At 40.5% G+C, this 21,512-nt stretch overlaps 1 protein-coding gene across 1 annotated transcript in view; it reads left to right on the forward strand.

Moving 5' to 3' along the window:
- RASGRF2 (Ras protein specific guanine nucleotide releasing factor 2) overlaps nt 1–21,512 on the forward strand; it is a 234,112-nt gene that overhangs the window by 81,206 nt on the left and 131,394 nt on the right. Inside the window, exons 3-7 of the mRNA XM_065874125.1 lie at nt 3,365–3,512; nt 5,741–5,830; nt 9,950–10,203; nt 15,516–15,595; nt 15,979–16,172. Coding sequence (XP_065730197.1) covers nt 3,365–3,512; nt 5,741–5,830; nt 9,950–10,203; nt 15,516–15,595; nt 15,979–16,172 — 766 coding nt within the window. The remainder of the gene's footprint in view (nt 1–3,364; nt 3,513–5,740; nt 5,831–9,949; nt 10,204–15,515; nt 15,596–15,978; nt 16,173–21,512) is intronic.

The raw sequence follows: 21,512 nt of genomic DNA on the forward strand, positions 1-21,512 counted from the left end.
TACCAGAAGGCAGGGACCACTAGGGGTCATCTTACATGCTGCCTACTACTTTCTCTTTGGTATTGATTTTCTCAAGTGTCTAGTGATCTTTGTTTATAAATGAAGGATCTTGAGGGTTATTACAGGTAGCTGGCCCGGGTTGACATTGTGACTGTGAATGTAGGGTCCCTGCCACTTGTGTAGGCTTCCTTTTCAGGTATGTGGGCAGACAGCAGGAAGGTTGGCTGGGACTCCCCTTTGTATGATTCTATTCCCTGTAGTGTGCATGGGTGGACCCTGTGACTTGCTATCAGCTACTAGAATATAGCAAACAGGACGGGATAGTCACTCCCTTGATTTGGTTACATTCTATGGCAAAGGAAAAGGGGTTTTGCAGATGTAATTATGGTCCTGAATCAGTTGACTTTTTTAGTTAATTAAAAAGGAGATTTTCCTGCGTGGGCCTGACTTAATCAAATGTAAGAGGGATGGAGGCCCTCCCTGAGGTCAGAGATGCTCTCCTGCTCGCCTTGAAGAAGCAAACTGCATGTGTTGGATAGCTGCAAGAAAATTGCTTTTTCCAACAGCCTGAATGAACATGGGTGTGGGTTCTTTCTCATTCAGGCCTCCAGAACAGAATGCACCTGGGCTGACCCCTTGATTGCAGCCTTATGAGACTCTGAGCTGAGGGTTCAGCTAAACTGACCCATGGAAACTGTGAGATAATACATATGTGTTGTTTAAACCACTAAGTTTGTGGTAATTTGTTACACAATAAAAAATTCATACAGTGTATTTCACTTCTAGGCCTCTTCAGTGCCTTTCCTTTTTTGGTTCTCTCTTCTGTCTACAGTGGATGTGTGGTGTAAAGCCAAGCTGTGTTCTCTCTGAGTCTAGCCTCCCCATGAGGAGCCTTCTTCAGGAAGGTGGCCCCCTTTCTACAGAGAGCAGGTCTTGGGCTGTGACTTGAGGGCATGTCATTCCTGCCAGTTGTGCTTTTTATTTCTTTATCTTGGAGAATGGGAAGAGGAGGAACCTAACTTCTAGATGTTCTGAAGTCACTTTTTAATGAAAGACCCTGATGATCGTTCCCTTGCCCCCTCCCGTCCTTTGTATTTGTTCATTCTTGCTTGGAGCATCTCTGGCCATTCTTGGTGGGAACCATGCTTTTGCAAGGGGTCTGCATGTGTGGTTTCCTTGCTCTACTTTTCCCACCACGCTGATTCTACTTGGTTTTTCTCTTTATGGAATTTCATAAAACTTATGGTCTGTTGACAGCATATTTTCCTGTTTTATAATGCTGTTATGGTTTCATTCTTTAAACAGAAAACAATTTTCCTAGCATTTCAGTGGGATCTTGGAAGTGAAGGGAGGCAGATACCGGTGATGAGTCTGCATGAAATCAACTGCACATCCTGGTCTGGATTTTTCTTTTTCTAGGAGAAAATAAAATACTCGTTTGCTACCTAACACTGATCTAACATATTTGTAAGAAATTTGGCATGTTTCTAATAAAATTGATGAGAAAGGGCAGAATGTTCATTATATTAACTAATTTTCTCATGCTCTGTTATTACTTTCTCCTTTGAAAGTACCCCAAAGCATATTTCTGTGAAGACTGTGCCCTTTTTTTCTTCTTTCCCCCTCTTCCCACTTACACTTACACAGCCTTTCTTTCTACTCTCTCAGGGTAATTTCTTAGAACAAGTGAATTAAAAATATTGCTGACACTATGTATTTTTTTTCTAACACTAATGGCACACGTGATGTAAGTGCTGAGAATGTGAGATAATTGAACTAAAATTGTGATTTTGGAACTGTCTTAAGACTCTTTCAGTTCCAAGTAACACAAAGATATTTCAAACTAGTTTAGCTTAAAAAGAGAAATTATTAGGTGGAAACTGCAATAGTATCTCACCAAACCCAAGGGGAAAATTATATTCAGATATCATGAGGGTCTGGAACCAAAAACTAGAAGCCAACAGGAACCCAGGAAGTTATTACCTTTCTATCTCTCTTGTCTCTGTTTTTCTGAACATCTGCTTATTCTTTTCTCTCTCAGCAGACTTACTTTGCTTTGGCATGGGTGTGGCCAAATATAGCTAACCAACAGTAGTAACCTCAGCTTCCAAGTTCATATCATCTCAGTTCAAGCAAATAAGTCAGAGGCACAATCCGAGATTCCAAGGAGAAAGAATCCAGTTTGTTTAGCTTGGGCCAGTTATCTTTTTTTAGACCAGTGAAGTGTGGTCATGAGGGCAGATTTTGTGTTATAAACATGGCTGCCACAGCCCAAGTTCTCAAAGAAGAGGTAAGTGGGTAGAAGATATCTCAAGTGGGCAGATATCTCAAAACATGTCTGTTGTAATATTCTTCTTTATATCCAGTGTGCTGTTTCTCATTAGAGAGACAGTTTAGCTTGTGGTTAAGAACATGGGCTTAGGGTCAGACAGACCTCGATTTGAATCCCAGCCCTACCACCTACTAGCTGTGTGACCTCTGTGAGGGTCAGATTCTTTCTCTGTACAATTGGGGTGATAAAGCCTATCTCTTGGAGTTGCTGGGAGAATGAGAATATATGTGGTACATCCTACACAATAAATAGTTATTATTATTTATTACTATTATCATAGCATTTGGGAAAGATTATGTGAATGGAGGAACATACATTTTGCTACCCTGAATAGTGCAAGAAGATCTGGAAGCAAAAATCTAGGTGCCACAGAGATCAATAAAAAACTCTAAGAGAGAACTTTGACTTTTTCACACTTGGCCAAAGAAGTATACACAAGTTAGGCTGATGATTTTAGGGCCCAATAATCTACTTATTTTTAGAATGAAATTTTTGCCTCTGTTGGTTTTGGAAAGAGAGAAGTCAATGGTCTCATACTTCTAAAGAGAGCCAGGCTGGGCTGGTGGTCACTGGTACAGTCCTCATCGTTCTTCCCAGCCAGTGCCTGTTCTGACGGTCCTTGCATTCATTCTGCTCGGTAGCAGGTCTGTTCTGATTGGCTAGTGCCTTACCCAGTAAAAGAGTTTCAATATGTGCCATCAATTCAAAGACTTCAGTGTTTGTTAAAGGAGATCCACTCTTTTCTTTATAAAGCAATAGATTTTCTTTGCATCTTTCTCATTTATATGACAAAGTTGTGGGTCGCAGCCATCGTTAAATGAACTCTTCTAGAGGTTATATAAGATGATGATGATTCAAATTCTGTATAGCTAAAGGGTGCCAAATGTAAGCCAAACATTAATGTTTACATGAAGTAGAGATGGCTAACAAACTATGTTTATGGCTTCTTTTTAAATAAATGTAATATATGCTGTTCTGTGTGAAACTGTAGTAGAACAATATCTCAGTGACTAACTGTAAATTTCTCTTAAGTTATGCAGACATTTTGATTGAGAGGGAAGTGTTAATGCAGAAGTACATTCATCTAGTTCAGATCGTAGAGACAGAAAAAATTGCAGCTAACCAACTCCGACACCAACTTGAAGATCAAGATACAGAAATCGAAAGGCTTAAATCAGAGGTATTTCCCAGTTGATAGATTCCTCCTCATTGTTTCATGTTTCTTGTCATCTCCTCATGATTACTTAAGCCCTATCAGGGCAAAATTTTGATCCCAAGTTTAGTTCCTCTGCCGTCAACACATGCATGAGAAGTGAATGTATTGTCTACATTAGGATGAGGTAAATACGCTACAGTAAAATATCAGGATAAAGTGCTACTTTTAAATTATTTGTGCTCCTGATGGCCTTCATTTGCTTGACTATTCAAGAATTGACTGTAATATTTAACTGTTTTTCAGATTGACTCATGGTAATGATAATTGTGAGTCTGTCATGGATTGCATTAAAGTCCAGATGACAACTAAGGCAGGTCCAAACGTGAATTCAGAAAGTCTTGACTTTTTCTCAAGCTCAGGAGTCCAACTTTCTCCCCTCTAGAATTTTGAAAAACTCGTTAAAGTATAAGACATAATTCTAGGGTGCATTTTTCCCCGGAAGTTGGAATTCACTTCCAGCCCCGCTCCAAGTTTAAAAACTCCTCAGGCTCTGCACCCCCAGGTAGTGAGATTGACTCCATTGAGAGCAGAAGGTGATCGTGGAGCCAGCAGCCATGGTGGTGTGTCTGGGTCCTCCATTGTCTCCGTCTGTATACAGAAACCTGAGTATACCTTCCCTTGTTGTCCTGTCATTCCCTGTGGGAAGTGATCAATATCTGAAGAATTGAAGAGGAATGTAGCAAGTGAGGTTTTTCTACTCTTTTTGACCAGTGGTGCAGTAGTGTCTTCTTAGCTCCAAAGAAAAGAATAGGACAGAATGAAACCTACTACTACTAACTGTATCCTTGTTGACAGAAACAATGCAGCTCCTCAGCCTTGGTAACTTCTTGTCATTTTTCTGTCATTCAGCATTTTCTTCTCCATTTCCTCACGTCTTCTTCTAAGACATACTATGCAAATCCTGGGAGGGTTTTCACCTCCTGCCGCCTGTGTACATCACCTCCAGCACATAGCGCATGGGTATAAGCTGATTCCTACTGGGATATGATTGCCTCTCGGATGATGATAAGTTGCAGACTGTTCACCGTATCATTAGTGCTGTTAACTTCCCGATCCAACCCTGAAATCTGAGATAGTGAAAACAGCAACAGAAAACTTAACAAACCTGCATCTTAAAAGACTGTATCAGGCACTGTAATTTAAAACAAAATTATTGTGTTCTGTCTTTGCCACAGTTAGCTGGAGGAGATGCTTGTCTGCTAAGTGAAAGAGGTTGGCATTTACTCCATGAGAGGAACTCAGCACCAAGCGATGTTCCCCAATATTTATTTGTGTGTGCTTCTCTGTCTTCACTCTGTTCTAGTTTAGTCTGAATATATATTGCAGCTACAAACTGTCAGTAGCAGGTATGTCTTGTGTGGTAGATTGACAGGAACCATAACTTACTTCCTACTCCTTTTATTTTCCCACTTCCCTGCCGGGGCAAAATGTAAAGACAGGGCAGAGGGGGCAATTATAACCCCAGTGTTTTAAGTGTTTGCTTGTTAGTAAATCTGAGTAGGTCCTTAAGTTTGCAAGAGCCTGCAATTGAGTGATAGTCCAGGGAATTTCATTACTAAGCGTAGTTCAGAGGCTACCTGGTTTTGAGTCCCCCTTCGTAGGTCACAGAACTGAGCTGGGTCTTTAAAGAGATCCCACGTTGTTTCAGTTCTTTTTGCCTTTTGGTCTTTTCTTGGCTGGCTTGGACCAACCCCTGGGCTCTGAAGTCCTTTTGCAGTTACCATTTTCCCAAGGAGATCTGTGAGTGCTATACTGTGTGTACTTGGAAGGCCACAGGCTGATTATAGGAAGCAAGAGCTTTGAGCTGAGTGTCACTGCATTTGGAGATCACAGGGCATTACAGGAAGCTGTGTTTGGTGAGATGATTGACATGTCACTGAGATGCTGAGAAGACCTTGGTCTGGTCATCACTGACAGTCAGGGCCCAGTTTTGGACTAACATTTCTCTAAACCAGATCCCAGTTCACACTTTCCACAGTCACTTCTTGTAAGCACTTTTGTTAGTAGCATAGCAAAACGAGCTTGAGGTGAAGTTCAGGCTTCCCCTGCCTCAGCACCGAAGGAAGACAAGGTGCATAAAAAGTGAACATTTCCTGAGAATAAGCTACCTTGTTGTAGGCATAATTTCCTATGATTTATGGCTATAGTCTAGTATTTCCTAAATCATGAAATGGACCAATTTTGTGTTATAGATTATCGCTCTTAATAAAACCAAGGAACGAATGCGACCTTACCAAAGCAATCAAGAAGATGAGGATCCAGACATCAAGAAGATTAAAAAGGTAGGATGCTGGGGGTTTCCAGCTTTGGGAGAGCATGGTGACCAGTGGTCTTTCTGTAGTGATGTCTTTGCCACCCTGACTGTGAGCTGGGAACAATCTTGGTATTTATCTTCTGATGGCTCCCAGACTTGCCCTTCAGAGTGATCACACATGGTTACTTCTCTGGAAAAGTTTCAACCTGAGATTTCTTTCCAGTTCTGGGAATCCACTTGTAGATTCTGTGAGAAGGATGCCAAAGCCAGACATGAAGCCAGACAGTAGTGTTCTCCAGTTGGGTTATTTAAGTGCCGCTGAACCTTCTGATTTTGTGCTGCTTTTATATTTGGGGGGAGGAGTTTTTAAATTGCATTTCAAAAACATTTCTTTTAGCTTTAGTCTTCAGTGCTTATTTAGAGAATTTTTTGTTTTGTTTTGTTTTGAACTGTGTGAGGAGATTGAATCAATACATCTGCTCAGGTTTCTGGTTTATTGTTTCTTTCTTGTTTAACATCCACATAATCAGCAGCTCTTTTCACCTTATTGTCATTTACAACTGTACAACTTTTGCAATTAACGAGACCCTGGCACTCACTCTAGTCTACTTTGATTTATGTCATCTTGATTTTGAGTTCCATAATCTTAATTGTCCTGGATAAAAGCACTTACTCAGCTTTAACATTATGTGAAAAGCTTCACAGTTAAAGAACTTTATTTCTTCTAAATTTTTTCTTATTCCTATTTTCTCATGCTAAGTAATTATTCCCCTTCAGTTGCAATAAAGCTTTAAATATTGCTCAGAATTTGAAATAGAAATGCTCCTTAGGGCTAAGTTGCACTGTTTTCAGTTTTCAAGAAATAACAAAGTAAAATAACAACATTCCTCTCTTAGAATTTAAAAATTTTTTAATTGAATTTGCTTTATTTTATTGTTACAAGATGAACGCTTATGCAGCTGCATATAAACAAAGGTATCAGTAAAATAACAATTGTAGTAAAGTCCTGTTGTAGAAACTGATAGTAAGTAAGCCAGCTTTTGCTCAGCAGGTAATAAATGCCCAAGTAAATAGAAAGGTTTTATTTAACACAAAACTCAGTTAAGTTGATTTTTGAAAATACTTCTGTTAAATGGAGGAATAATGATAAAATACACAATTTTTATAGTTTCTATCTTCCTATTTCTTAATAGAAATAATTTTTTTTAAACCTCATTTTTGAACTTGTTAAATAGGTTTTGAATTTAACTCCATGGTCCATTGTGTCCCCAGTCAAACTAATGTCTGTGTGGAAAGGGATGTTTACAAATGAATTAGTTCCTCTATTCTGATCTTGATAAATATCAACATAATTTTTTAACTTCAGGAGACCAAAAATTGAAATTGGTTCACAGAAATTTCCCATTAGATTTCTCCAAATAATATGCATATAATTTCCTCCACATAATTCTACTAAGATGTGTTTAATTTTTATTGTTTGAGATATGGCAACTGTATGAATGCCTGTTATACAAATTGATAGTATGCTGACATCAGTTGGTAAATGAGAGAATTTTAAATATTGCAAAAGAAGAATAGTTGTTTAAGTGCATGATAATTTAGACCATATGGGTGAAATAGTGTGAAAAAATAAAAAGTATAAGAATGTGTTGAAAAGAAAACAATGATACTAAAAAATATATTTGGTAGTAATTTAATGCTTTTAATTATATATGAATTTGCAACCTGCTTTGTTGCTGAATCTGCCACTTAGATATAACAAATCCTAATAAATTATCATATAATTTTTTTAATATTTAGAAAGGACTTCAGATATTTTGGTCAGTTATTTTATAGATAAGGAAATGGAGCCCAGAGTTCAAGTTCACCCAGCAGGTTAGTAGCAGAGCCTTTGGGTTAAGGATTATGACATATACCTATCTGCTTAGCACCCAGCGTTTACTTGGGCGTTTAAAAGACACTCAGTAAATGTTCGTTAGCTGAAATGCAAAGGCCAGTGCACTTTGTCCAATTTGCCTGTTATTTTTCAAATCATATCTAGGGAATTCAGATCAATTTTAGAGCCTTTCATGTTCCTACAAAATTGATCTTTCATGTTCCTACAAAATTGATCTTAAGCCTTATTTCTTGTTTTTGTTTTTCCACAAAATAACACCATTGTAAATTGTTAACATGTGTTTTGCCCATGTGGCTGGAAAAGAGAGTCCTTATAGTTAACAAAAGGCAGATATAGGAAGGCCAAGTCATTCCTGTGTGACTAACCACACAGGAAAGCTGCAACTAGACTTGGCCTTCAGGTTTATTCATCTGTAAAAAGAAGGGGTCTTATGAACTGATCTCTAACACATATATATATATGTATATCTATATATCTATATATATATATATATATATATACGTGTGTTTTTTTTTTTTTTTTGCGGTATACGGGCCTCTCACTGTTGTGGCCTCTCCCCCGTTGTGGAGCACAGGCTCCAGACACGCAGGCTCAGCGGCCATGGCTCATGGGCCTAGCTGCTCTGTGGCACGTGGGATCTTCCCGGACCGGGGCATGAACCCGTGTCCCCTGCATCAGCAGGCGGACTCTCAACCACTGCGCCACCAGGGAAGCACTCTAACACTTATTTTTTTTTTTTTTTTGCCGTACGCGGGCCTCTCACTGCTGTGGCCTCTCCCATTGCGGAGCACAGGCTCCGGACGCACAGGCTCAGCGGCCATGGCTCACGGGCCCAGCCGCTCCGCGGCATATGGGATCTTCCCGGATTGGAGCACGAACCCGTGTCCCCTGCATCGGCAGGCGGACTCTCAACCACTGTGCCACCAGGGAAGCCCCTCTAACACTTATTTTTTAAGCTTAATTTAAAAAAAAACTCAGCCATAACTAAAAATCAAACCCGATTTAAGAATAAGCAAAGGATTTGAATAGACATTTCTCTAAAGATGATAGACATTTCTCTCAAAGGTGATTCTTTAGAGAAATCATTAACACATGAAAAGATGACGAGCATCACTAAGCATCAGAGAAATACAAGTCAAAACTACAGTGCAATATCACCTCACACCCACTTGGATGGCTACTATCAAAAAAATCTCCCAAAATAACAAGTACTGATGAAGATACAGAGAAATTGGAATCCTTTTGCACTGTCGGTGAGATTGTAAAGTGGTTCAGCTGCTATGGAAAACAGTATGGTGGTTTCTCAAAAAATTAAAAATAAAACTGCCATATGATCCAGCAATCCCATTTCTGGGTATATATCCAAAAGAATCGAAAGCAGGATCTTGAAGAGATATTTGCACTCCTGTGTTTATTGCAGCGCTATTCACAATAGCCAAGAAGTGGAAGCAACCCAAATGTTCATCAGCAGATAAACAGGTAAACAAAATGTTGTACATATATACTACGGAATATTATTCAGCCTTAAAAAGGAGGGAAATCCTGACGCATGCTACAACGTGGATGAACCTTAAGGACATTATGCTAAGTGAAATAAGCCAGCCACAAAAAGACAGATACTGTATGATTCCACTTATATGAGTACCTAAAGTAATTAAATTCATAAAAACGGAAAGTAGAATGGTGGTTGCCAGGGGCTGAAGGAAGGGGGAAATGGAGAGTTGTTGTTTAATTAGTTATAGAGCTTGAGTTTTGCAAGATGAAAATGTTCCAGAGATCTGTTTCTACAACAATGTGAATATACGTACCACTACTGACCTATACATTTAAAAATTATTAAGATAGTAAACTTTATGTGTGTTTTTTTTAACCACAATTAAAAAAATTTTTAATATCTGGTTTTATGTTGTTAAAGAGTAAACCTCTAGTTTATTCCTTTCTTGAAATGTTAACAACTAAATATGTGATATTACTAATTTCTGATGTCCTTAGAGGCAGACTTAAACAGCTTAAACAGTGGAAGAAACTTGTGAAGCTGAGAAAAATATTATTTTAAAATCATCTTTTTTCTGCTATCTGGTCCAAAGCCTGACATTATTTATTCTGGTGGTGGGCTCCCCAGTGCACCAATGCAGGAGCAGGGTGTGTGTGGCACAGGGTGGGCACCCCACTGACTGGCTTAAGAAAGCCGTCTCACACTGCCCTGAGATTCTTGTTTTGTTTTTTTGTTTTGTTGTTGTTGTTCTGTAGGTTCAGAGCTTCATGCGAGGATGGTTATGTAGAAGGAAATGGAAGACCATTGTGCAGGATTACATTTGTTCCCCTCATGCTGAAAGTATGAGGAAGAGAAACCAGATTGTGTTCACCATGGTTGAGGCCGAGTCGGAGTACGTTCACCAGCTCTACATCCTGGTCAACGGCTTCCTGCGGCCCCTGCGCATGGCAGCCAGCTCCAAGAAGCCCCCCATCAGCCACGATGATGTCAGCAGTATTTTTCTCAACAGGTTTGTCTTGGCACAAATTAAAGAGCTGTGTGAAAAACCTACTTGTGTTTCTTAAAAGAATTTTTACTTTACTTACTTAAAAGAAGAGTTATAAATTCACCTTTATGAGCTTATGATATTGAAAATAAGAAAGCTATCATTGGCGTTTCATTATTACCCCCAATTTTCATATCTTTTTTTTTTTCTTTATTTTTGCGGTACGCCGGCCTCTCATTGTTGTGGCCTCTCCCGTCGCGGGGCACAGGCTCCGGACGCGCAGGCTCAGCAGCCATGGCTCACGGGCCCAGCCGTTCCGCCGCATGTGGGATCTTCCCGGACCGGGGCACGAACCCGTGTCCCCTGCATCGGCAGGCGGACCCTCAACCACTGCGCCACCAGGGAAGCCCCCCAGTTTTCATATCTTTATCTTGAATCTTGGCATCTAGTTTTCTCTTTTTCTTCTCTGTTTGACGTATGTTTTCTTGTTATTGAGTTGCGTGCTGGGGAAGATTCTCTCCTTCATAAACTGAGGGAAATGGAGTGATTAACGGGTCTTTACATGTAATCTATACAGAAGTACTTTAGGAAGAACAAAAACTGACACAGGGCCTGAGAATCTCTAGGAAATTTATTTGCTCAGTAAATATTTATAGTGCCTTTACTGCTGAGGATTCATCAGGGAACAAAGCAGAAAGTCCCTGCCTTCATGGAACTTAAATTTTGATGTGGGAATATAGACAATGGATAGTGAATAAGTGTAAGATGCAGTATTTTATATGGTGATGAGTGCTGTGGAAGAAATGAAGAAGGAAAGGGGAGAAGGGAGGAAAGGGACTGCTTGGATATTTTACTTAAAATTTTAGTTATTTATTTGTTTTTGAGTATATCATACATTTACATGGTTCAAAAAATTATTTAACAACGTGAAAACATCAAACAGCAGTTAGAAGTGTCACTCTTAACTCTGTCTCTGCCCACCCCATTTTCCTCACTTGCTATCTGTAACTGTTTTCATTAGTTTTGTTTATATCCTTTCAGTGTTTCTTGATGTAGAGCAATCAAACATGAATACACAGTCTTGTTTCCCCCCTTCTTACACAAAAGGCAAGTACTTTAATATATACCTGCTTTTTTCACTTAACATATCCTGGACATCTTTCCATACTGCTATCTAAAGAGCATTCTATTTTTTAAAAAAATTACTACATGCTATTACATTATGTGAATGTCCCATAGTTTCTCTAGCCAGTCTTTAGGAAGGCCTCAAAGATAAGTCGACATTTGAGCAGAGATTGCAGTTGGTGCTAGCCATGTGGCTACCTGGGGAAGAGTGATGCAAACAGAGGAGACCACCTGTGCAGAGGGCCTGAGGCTGGAGCACGCCAGCCTTGCTTGTTTGAGGAACTGCCAAGGTCAGTGTGGGTGAAGGGGCATGTCAGAGAGATAACAGTAGGACATTGTAAAGATGTTTGCTTTTACTCTAAATGAGATGGGGAGAGATTGGCGGGGTTTTGAGGAGAAAAGTAGTGTGATATGACTTATGTTTTAAAAGTTCACTCTGGGTTCTCTGTTGAGAATAGACTATAGGGAGATCAGTTTCATGGCTATTTCAATAAACCAGGTGAGAGATGACTGTAGTAGGGAGACCTGTTAGGTGGCTATTGCAATAGTCTAAGCAAGAGATGATTGTAATGGAAGTAGTGATAAGTGATTGAATTCTGGGTATATTTTTAATGTAGAGCCAATAAGATTTGTTGGTGAGTTTGATGTGGATTTTGCAGAGAAGTCCGAGGATTTTGACCTGAACAACTAGAAGGATGGAGTTGCTATTTATTAAGTGGGGAAGATTGATATAAGAACAGGTTTAGCGGAAAAGATGCAGAGTTTTTATCTTGACCTGTCAAGTCTGAGATGCTGTTAGCCGTTCCAGATGTAGAAATCAAGTGAGCAGGATTGGCCATTAGTCTGGATTTCAGGGCTGGAGGTATAAATTTGGGAGTCTACTAGCCTATGGATAGTATTGAAAGCTGTTAGTCTGAATGAGATTACCAAGGAAGTAAGCACAAATGAACGAGAGAAGAGGACCAAGGAATGAGCCCTGGGACATGCCAACATTTAGAGGTTAGGAATAGGAAGAGCCATCAAACGAGAATGAAGAGGATCAGCTAGGGTTGTAGGATGCAAACCAGGAGCTGGGCTGTCCTGGAAGCCAAGGCAAGAGGGAATGAGCAACTGTGTTAAAAAGGTCAAATAAAATAAGAACTGAGAACTGACTGCGGGGTTAACAACTTGGAGCATATTGGTAACTTTAATGGGGGACCAAAGCCTGATTAGATGATAATAGGGGAATTGGAATTGGAGAGAATTGGTAGAGAGAACTCTTTCAAGGAGGGTTGCTGTAAAGAGGATCAGAGAAACAGGGTAATACCTGGAAGTAAATGTAAAAATATAAAGGTGTGTGTGTGTGTGTTTAGATGGGATAAAGATGACACCAATAATGAGGGGGGGAATGATGTAGGAAAGAGAGGGCAGAATTGCTGGAGCAGTAAACTTGCATAGGCAGAAGTGGATAGAATGTGGTGAATAAGTCAAGAGATTGGAATTAGGTAGACAGGGAAGGAATAGTACTGGACACATATGCAGGTAGGAAGCAAGGACATCAGGTAACAGTGCTGCTGGAAGGGAAGTGTTAGGGTCAGGGAAGAGAGGAAAAAGTGTAAAATAGTGATCAACGAGCAAAAAACTGAATGGATGGCATGAGGGAAGTGTAATATAACTGCTAGGTAGCGCTAAAAGCCCATATTAGGCTCGTGGTTATGACTTTACAGTGAGTAGCTGTATATTCTTTAGCCACTTTCAGTTGCATGGGTGCAGGTGCAGAGTGGGTGAAGGGTTGGGTTTAACTGGTACTGGTGTTGTGCAAGATTACTATGATGAAGTGAGAAAAGAAGAAGGGAGTTGAAGGTGTATGAAAGGAAGGGATTATACCATTGAGCCATGGAATCTAAACTGTTCCAAGAAGGAAATGATGTGAAGGGTTTTGGTCAGCGATAAGGTGGCAGGATCAATGGATTCAGGTCCTGGTGGTGGGAAGGGATTTTGGGAGTCAGGTTTCCAAAGGCAATGAACTCAAAGATAAGGAGATGGTCATAGAATAGTGTGCCTGAAACTGAGATAGGGAAGGGGATGCAGTTATTGACAATGACAAGGTCTAGAGTACGATTAGGGTAGTGTTGACTGAGGTCAATGGAAGACAAGATCCTTAGAGGAAGAAGTTCAAAGACCCGAGAGAGGCTACGTCATTGGAATGTTGTTTGTGTGCATATTATAGTCACCAAAAACTATGACAAGAGTAGTGTTGGCGAAAGGACTGACAGTGATCGGGGAGCTAAGAGCTCAAGGAGTTAAAAGAGTGGCTGGGGGTCTGTAGAAGACTGGAAAATGGAAGGATGATGGGCAGTAGTCTGATAGCATAAGATTAAAATCTAAGCTTTTCTGTTGTGAGGTTTCCCCACGTTGTGCGGCAGTGGCTCCACTCAAGTGTGTGAGATGTCCTAAGAGAATAAGGGGTAGCTCTTAATCCTCAGGCTATACAGGTAGCATTTTGATGATACTTCAGTCTGCTAAGTATGCAGTTTTAACATTTCTAATGGCAATGGACAGAATTGTGAATGTACTCTGATAGCGATGCCATCAAAGCCTGTACCACATTGGTCTTAGGCTGCCTCTAGGGATGTTTCCACTGGATTTCCTATCTGCAATGTGGAAGGCCAGGTCTGTCATATTGTTTAAATTCTGAATCAAGATACTGTGCCTCGGGCTTCCCTGGTGGCGCAGTGGTTGAGAGTCTGCCTGCCGATGTAGGGGACATGGGTTCATGCCCCGGTTCGGGAAGATCCCACATGCCGCGGAGCGGCTGGGCCCGTGAGCCATGGCTGCTGAGCCTGCGCGTCCGGAGCCCGTGCTCTGCAACGGGAGAGGCCACAACAGTGAGAGGCCCACGTACCACTAAAAAAAATAAAAAGATACTGTGCCTCTTTTTGGAAAGCTATAAGCTCTTCTTACAGATTAGCAATTATTTACTATACTTGGTCCCAGATGGAGATTTGAAGAGTTATGTTTTTAGAGGTGAGGCTTATCAGATGTTTGTTGTCATTTCTGTTGTTTAACTACATTCTCTTTCCTTGCCTCTGAAGTCGAAGCCCTAGGCAGATCAATTATTTTGAATTTCAACACGGAGTTTATACTTAAAAAATGTAATGCCTTCCACGTCTTACCAAGTGCATCTATGGGTGGAACTGAATTTACATCTAGAACCCTATCTGCAAGGGAGCCTGGGAAATGTAGTTTCACCTCTCTATCCTCTCCACCTAGAAGGGGGATGGAATGGAGATTGAAAGACTAATCTACAGTATCTACCAAACTAGATTTGGTTGAAATCGTTAAACAACAAACACTGCTTAGTTAAAATTTCTATCCAAGAAAAACAAATCACAGTCTTCAAGCAGTGTCTGCTGTGTTTCATGGACCATTTGGAAATAGTAGGGACTTCCCATTGGTTTCTTGTAGTGGAATTGGACTTACAACAAACCAGAGTATTTCACTGACATGAATAATCCTGTATTTGATTGTGCTGATGTGGTCGTTCAGAAAAGCCTTCAAAGGCTCATTCCAGTAGGAATGAGGAGAAAGCAAATGTTCTCCTTTCTTCTAGTGAGGAGAAAGCAAATGTTACTTTGGTAACTACCCTTCCTGAACCTTTTAGAAATTTGAATCTCTAATTTATGTGTATGTATCTCTTCAGTTTAGTATATCTGTATAGGCTCCATCCTTTTTAGAAGATTCCTCTACATTTCTGTCATGGGTGTCTTAGGAGTCGTAATGGTAGAGGTCTGTCAAGTCTTTTCCCCTCTCTCCTGTCAAAACTCATTTTAGTTAAGGAGAGCTTTCCCCGAGTTAGCATTTAGAATTAAATCTGAAGAGAGAAGGATTATAACTAATTTTCTGATTATCAGTTGAAGAAGGGCTACATCCTAACAGTAGAAAGCTGTTTTTATTATAAATCGATAAAGAGGGTTATATGACAGTGATTGGTGCTTACCATCTTTCAAAATTTGAGGCTTAGCTCAGAATTTTCTTTGAGGTTTTCAGGTTGTCTTAAAGATAAATTGCTTTGTGGGAGCTCGTATAATCTATGTCATTATTGGGCGTATAGTTTGGAGGCCCTCAGAGACATGAATATCATGTATTTATTAAGGATTTAAGGCCTCAATGGACTTCTTTAACAAAATGGACTCTTTGCAGTGACTAAATTATATTTTCATTTTTTATAGTGAAACAATCATGTTTCTTCATGAAATCTTTCATCAAGGACTGAAGGCAAGGATAGCCAACTGGCCTACTTTAATTTTAGGTAAGTCCATGCTTTAGAGAGAGAAGATTTTCTCTTAATAATGGCTACAGTTAGAGTAAAATAGCTTCAATGTTATTCGCCCTAAGCTGTCTGAATTTCCGTAATGATCTGTGAGCTTCCTCAGGCACTGGGACTCTGGCTCATTGCCCTTTTGATCCTTTCCCCTGGCCCGTCATGGTTCTTTGGGGGCTAGAGTTGGTCTCTACTGTGGGGTGTGTTCTACCAGGTCAGTCATTCAGGCAGCTGGACTGGGGCCATGTAGTGTGACACCTGGTGCCAGGAGCTGCTCTCTGCCATCCCTGCAGAGTGAACAGTTTCTCCCTGTACCTTGGATAATTTACAGAGCATCAAGAGAAACTGCCATGTTTACTTCTTCTTTCCAGCTGATCTGTTTGATATTTTGCTCCCCATGCTGAACATTTATCAAGAATTTGTGCGTAATCACCAGTACAGCCTCCAAGTGCTCGCCAATTGTAAGCAAAACAGAGATTTTGACAAACTCTTAAAACAGTACGAAGCTAACCCTGCCTGTGAGGGGAGGATGCTGGAGACGTTCTTGACCTATCCAATGTTTCAGGTAAGTCACCTGGGATGCATTTTGTAAGTCATTGGTTCCAGCTCGATATGACTGATACCCAGTGTGACCAGCATGATATGTGCAAGTATTCCCTGTGGGGGGTTACAGCACATATCCATCATCTGTCATCTTGAGCTTGACCCTGAGATAAACAAATTTATGCCACACATACTCTCTCTAGTCTGTCTCATGTATGTAAGAAAATCAGGAATTTTTGAGACAAACAAGGAATGATTTTTTTGAAAAACGGCACAAATTTCTCTTTATAGAAAGATTCCTCACAGACCTCTTCCATGGAGTCTCCTCCTCCAGCGTGTTTAAAAATATTATTAGGTTTACAGAAATAGGATGCTGTGCAAATGTTCCAGTGCGTGCTGGTTGCATAAAAGGTTCCGGGAGAGTGGAAGGACTGCTGGGAAGGTGCTTGTTTTCCTGCCCTGTTGTGACTGCTGCTGAGTCTTCCTTGGCTGGAGCTCTGCAGAGCAAAAGGAGGACCTTCCCTGTCACAGAGACTGTGGAGACAAAGGAGCCAGAGGCACTGGCCAGGCCTGGGGACTCTTGGCCCTTAGGTTGCTGCAGTGAGGCTGGGGCTTGTCCTGACCTTCACTTTTTGGGATTAGAGCAACCCAAAGGATCAAGTACACTTGCATTCTTTCCTATATCTAAGACTTTACCGCTCTTTAGTGAGAACTGCAGAGGCCAAGATGTGAATCGAATCTCCCTGTCCTTTTAAAAAGTGTTGATTCTGTTCTTTCGGAAAAGCATTGAGCGTTCCCATTGTGGAATTTGTGGGGCTTCTGGCCAGGCTTCCAAACTGTCATGTGGCAAAATGATTCTCCTAATCATGTGTGTTATGGTTCCTGTGGAGAGCTTTGTCCCCTGGAACCAGCCTCTCTGACCCCAGCTGATCATTTTGTAGCCTCAGAGAGAAATGATATTCTGGTTCATAATTGTTTGTCTTAAAGTTTGTCACTCCTGACTGAAATCCTGGAAGTCACCACAGAAGTTTAGTGAGATTTTTTCAAAACCAAAAGGATGCATTTGTAACAAACTAAGTAGAGTGAAACTTTATACAGTTAATGTGGTGTTTTTTTTTTTTCTCCTGTGGAACTGGTTTAACTCTTTGACTCTCTGAACAAATATTTCACCAGAAAAACTATAAAGAAAAAAATTGCGTTTTAAAAACCTTATACAAATTTATAATTTAAGATTTTATTTACAATGAAACAAATTTTATGTAGTTCAATGTTCTAAGATTCTATTTGAATCTGTGGCAGTTACCTCTAGATTATGATTAAATACCCTAACTTGTATCTGCCTAGCAACCCCCAGCTTAGATGAACGTACAAAGGTAGGATTGTGGAAGAGGTTCACATTCAGAGAGGTTCCCACCTCCCTTTCTGGAGGCCCAGTAATGTCTTTTCCAGTACTGTTTATTCCCCTTGGTGTGAGTCTCTCAATGGTTTAAAATGGCAGAACTGTCCTTGCATTTTAGGTGAGGTATCCAAACACAGTTGAATGTAGGGCCTTGCAAAGGCCTTTGGATTTCTTAAAAATGCTGAGATATTCTTCTACCAACCTTCCTTCCTCCCCCTGGAGTTTAAGCCCAATAAAAACAACTTGGCATTTTGATTCATGCCAGGGAATTCCCGTAATGTCAGAAAAGGACCATTGGACTGAGAATGTTTAGGAGACCTGCATGTCTTGCCCACCCTTCATTCGTAGCATTGGGAAACATAATTGAACCAATCTGAATCTCTGTGTCTTAATCTTGAAATCGGGGCAGCTGAGCTCTAATTCTCTCCCAGAGCTCTAGCTCTCTGGGGGAGTAGACAGGTTCTGGAATTTTGGGCTGGGCAACTTGTGTTGCCAGGAGCTTTCTAATAGCCTAGGATCCCACCCTCCAAGACTGTGGTGGCTCCAAATCCTAGAATTTAGCTGAAGGGTCAGATGTTGAGGTTCTCCGGTTTCTTTAAGACCAGGGTAACCAAAAGATGCTAGGCGAAGCCTCAGACTTAAAGAATTTAGCCAGAATTGGTCCAACTGCAAGAAATGTGCAAATTGAAAGAGTGCTGAGTTGTGCTCTTATTTATTTACTTCCCCATAACTATTTCACTTCTCTGTAGCTATTTTGAACAGACCAAGAGGGTTAAACATTGGAGTTGCTGCCTGAGGGCCTTATTCTCCTTGGTGTCTCTCCTTCCTGCCTTCTCCCTAGGAGTGACCACACGGAACACTTGGGGGAAAACTGCCTTTTTTAGAAACTTGAAGGTTGTTTTTACTAGGTTCATTCTATCCTTCTTGTTCCCTTTTGGTCCTTTCACTAAGGAGTCCTGAAGGTGTTTGCTCCCTCAGATGGTCCAGCTATATCTACTTCCCTCGGCGTACATCATATTAGCGGTGGTACTTCTGCACATCTGCCTTGCTCCAGGGTAGGCTGGATACCTTGGGATGAGGCTGGGATGTGATGCTTTTTTCCTGTAGAACAAGAATGGAAGAGGTGACCTTAGCTTATACTGCCAAGGGGCCACTGCCCAGAACTTTTCTTAAGTCTGCATATGGAGGCAAAGTTTGGTATGGGGGCAGAGGGAGAAAGAGAGGTACTGTAACTGGAAACTTTTAGCCTGTATATATTTATTTATTTACTTTAACATCTTTATTGGAGTATAATTGCTTTACAATGGTGTGTTAGTTTCTGCTTTATAAAAAAGTGATTCAGCTATACGTATACATATATCCCCATATCTCCTCCCTCTTGCGTCTCCCTCCCTCCCACCCTCCCTATCCCACCCCTCTAGGTGGTCACAAAGCACCGAGCTGATCTCCCTGTACTATGTGGCTGCTTCCCACTAGCTATCTATTTTACATTTTGTAGTGTATATATGTCCATGCCACTCTCTCACTTTGTCCCAGCTTACCCTTCCCCCTCCCCGTGTCTTCAAGTCCATTGTCTAGTAGGTCTGCATCTTTATTCCCGTCTTGCCCCCCTAGGTTCTTCATGACCTTTTTTTTTTTTTTAGATTCCATATATATGTGTTAGCATACGGTATTTGTTTCTCTCTTTCTGACTTACTTCACTCTGTATGACAGACTCTAGGTCCATCCACCTCACTACAAATAACTCAATTTTGTTTCTTTTTATGGCTGAGTAATATTCCATTGTATATATGTGCCACATCTCCTTTATGCATTCATCTGTCGATGGACACTTAGGTTGCTTCCATGTCCTGGCTATTGTAAATAGACCTGCAATGAACATTGTGGTACATGACTCTTTTTGAATTATGGTTTTCTCAGGGTATATGCCCAGTAGTGGGATTGCTGGGTCGTATGGTAGCCTGTGTATATTTAGAAAAGTGTTATATTCTACCTCTTCCTGGGCCCTTTGTTGAGTAAGTCAGTTGTTGCTGTCAATGAATTGTGCTGAACTATGGAAACATGGAGGAATTAGAGTGAATTTATCCTTAATTGATGATGCAGTGAATGTATCCTCATTTGAACTATCAGACAAGTAAGTTCATGTTACTAATAAGTTTGTTGTAGACAATAGTGTAGTCATTAACATAATTTTTATTTAGCAAAAACAGTGGCTTGGCTGGTACTGTTTAAATTGGCTTCAGCTGCTCATATATCCATAGGTCAGCAGATGATGAAATCTGCTTTTGACAAAGCACTGTTAGAGGTCTTCCAGAAAGTAACCACTTCCTGCTCTAGTCACCTGTTTACTGTAACTGGACAGCAAGCTAATTAGTGTCTATAAAGTACAAGTATTATTTCATAATTGAAAGGAGAATTATGATTCACCTAGACAATGCTATGATCCTTGGTTTCAGGGGGACATATTTATCATCAGTTCTTGAATATACAGATGAGCTCTTTGGTGAGCTGTCCATTTCTCCCTGCAGAAGTCCTTTGCCTACTCTTTGGTAATTTCAGGGTTTTTTTTGTTTCTTCACCAGAAAATGAGGTGGGCCAGTTACTTTCAAATCCATCCACTTGAAGCTTAGCCAAGGAGCTCTCTAAAATAGATTTAATTAATGGGGGAGGATCATGAAGCTATTGACTAAACTTAGTTTTGTGGGTTTTCAGTGCATTATAAGTAGTCAGGCTCTCCCACTCCTGCACTCTTCGTTATGAAAAATTGAGTTCATTAGCTATTGATTGCCTTGATTTTCTTGTAGAACTAACTTAGAGGCAAACTTTTATCAATCATGGCATTGTGCAAAAGGAATATTTGAAAGCATACTTACCCCAGGAGCCTTCACCAAATGGAATGTCCCAACCAACTGTTTTAGTGAGAAGTTTATGGGATAGAGAGCCAGAAAGCCTCCTCCTATGTGCTTCTGAGGGAGGGGTCTCCTGTGCCTCATGCTCCTATAACTGAGGAGTCTGCACTTCCAAAACCTGGATGACATTCCCTAGGACATGATCCCAGAGTATGAGCTGCAGATCAACGTCTTTGCTTATGGCACTACCCTCTGTGCCAGTGCATAAATCTGGGCACTCAGTAAATACTAGCAAATAACCCAACGATGGCCACCACCTGCAAGAGAGCAGGGCCTTGGGAAGCTGTTTTACTTTCGTCATTCTTAGAGGTCCTGTTAAGTGCTGAGTAAGAACCCAGTCCCTGCAGAAGAGACCCAGTAGGCTAGTGCACTGGTCAGAGCCAGGCTCATGGCTGGCCCTGCCATTTACTATGAGGCCACGTTGGGCAAGTTATGGAACCTCTTCATGCCTTGTTTCCTTATTCATAAAATGGGGAAAGAATCCTTATGTTTTGCTGGATGATTGTGTGCACATGTAACCTCAAGCTCCCAATCTGACCCACTGTGGGCAGCATTATGGTAGCTGCTGTTCATGCAGGTTTTTATTAAAATTAACACACTGCCCCTGTTTTCTAAAAATTTTTAGCTTATAAGCCAGTAAAAAATACGTTGAGTTAAACCAACATATATAAATTGAGTTAAATCTCCACTGTGGTCTGTTAAACCCTTCACAGGGTTGGTGGTGTTTCTGCCTTTAAGAGAATTCAGATAGTCTGTTCATACACAAAAGTACAAACAAATAATCTAATTAAACAATGCTTTTTACTGCTACAGGGATGAGTTAAGGTGAAACAGGATCAGAATGTAATAAGGGTGAACATATCTTTTCCCAAGTTTTAATTCTTAAAGAGAACATTGCAGTAGGATTGTCAATTTAAAAAAAAATCATAAACAGCCAAATAAATCTAAAGTTCAGACTCAGGTGACTTGCTGATAACTATATCTGTTTCTCTATGAACCAGTTTTCAAAAAGTATGATTAAGAAATGTATGATTAGTTAGATAGCCTCATCCAC

The sequence above is a fragment of the Phocoena phocoena genome, chromosome 3 (assembly GCF_963924675.1).
Source record: "Phocoena phocoena chromosome 3, mPhoPho1.1, whole genome shotgun sequence".
Classification (NCBI taxonomy): Eukaryota; Metazoa; Chordata; class Mammalia; order Artiodactyla; family Phocoenidae; genus Phocoena; species Phocoena phocoena.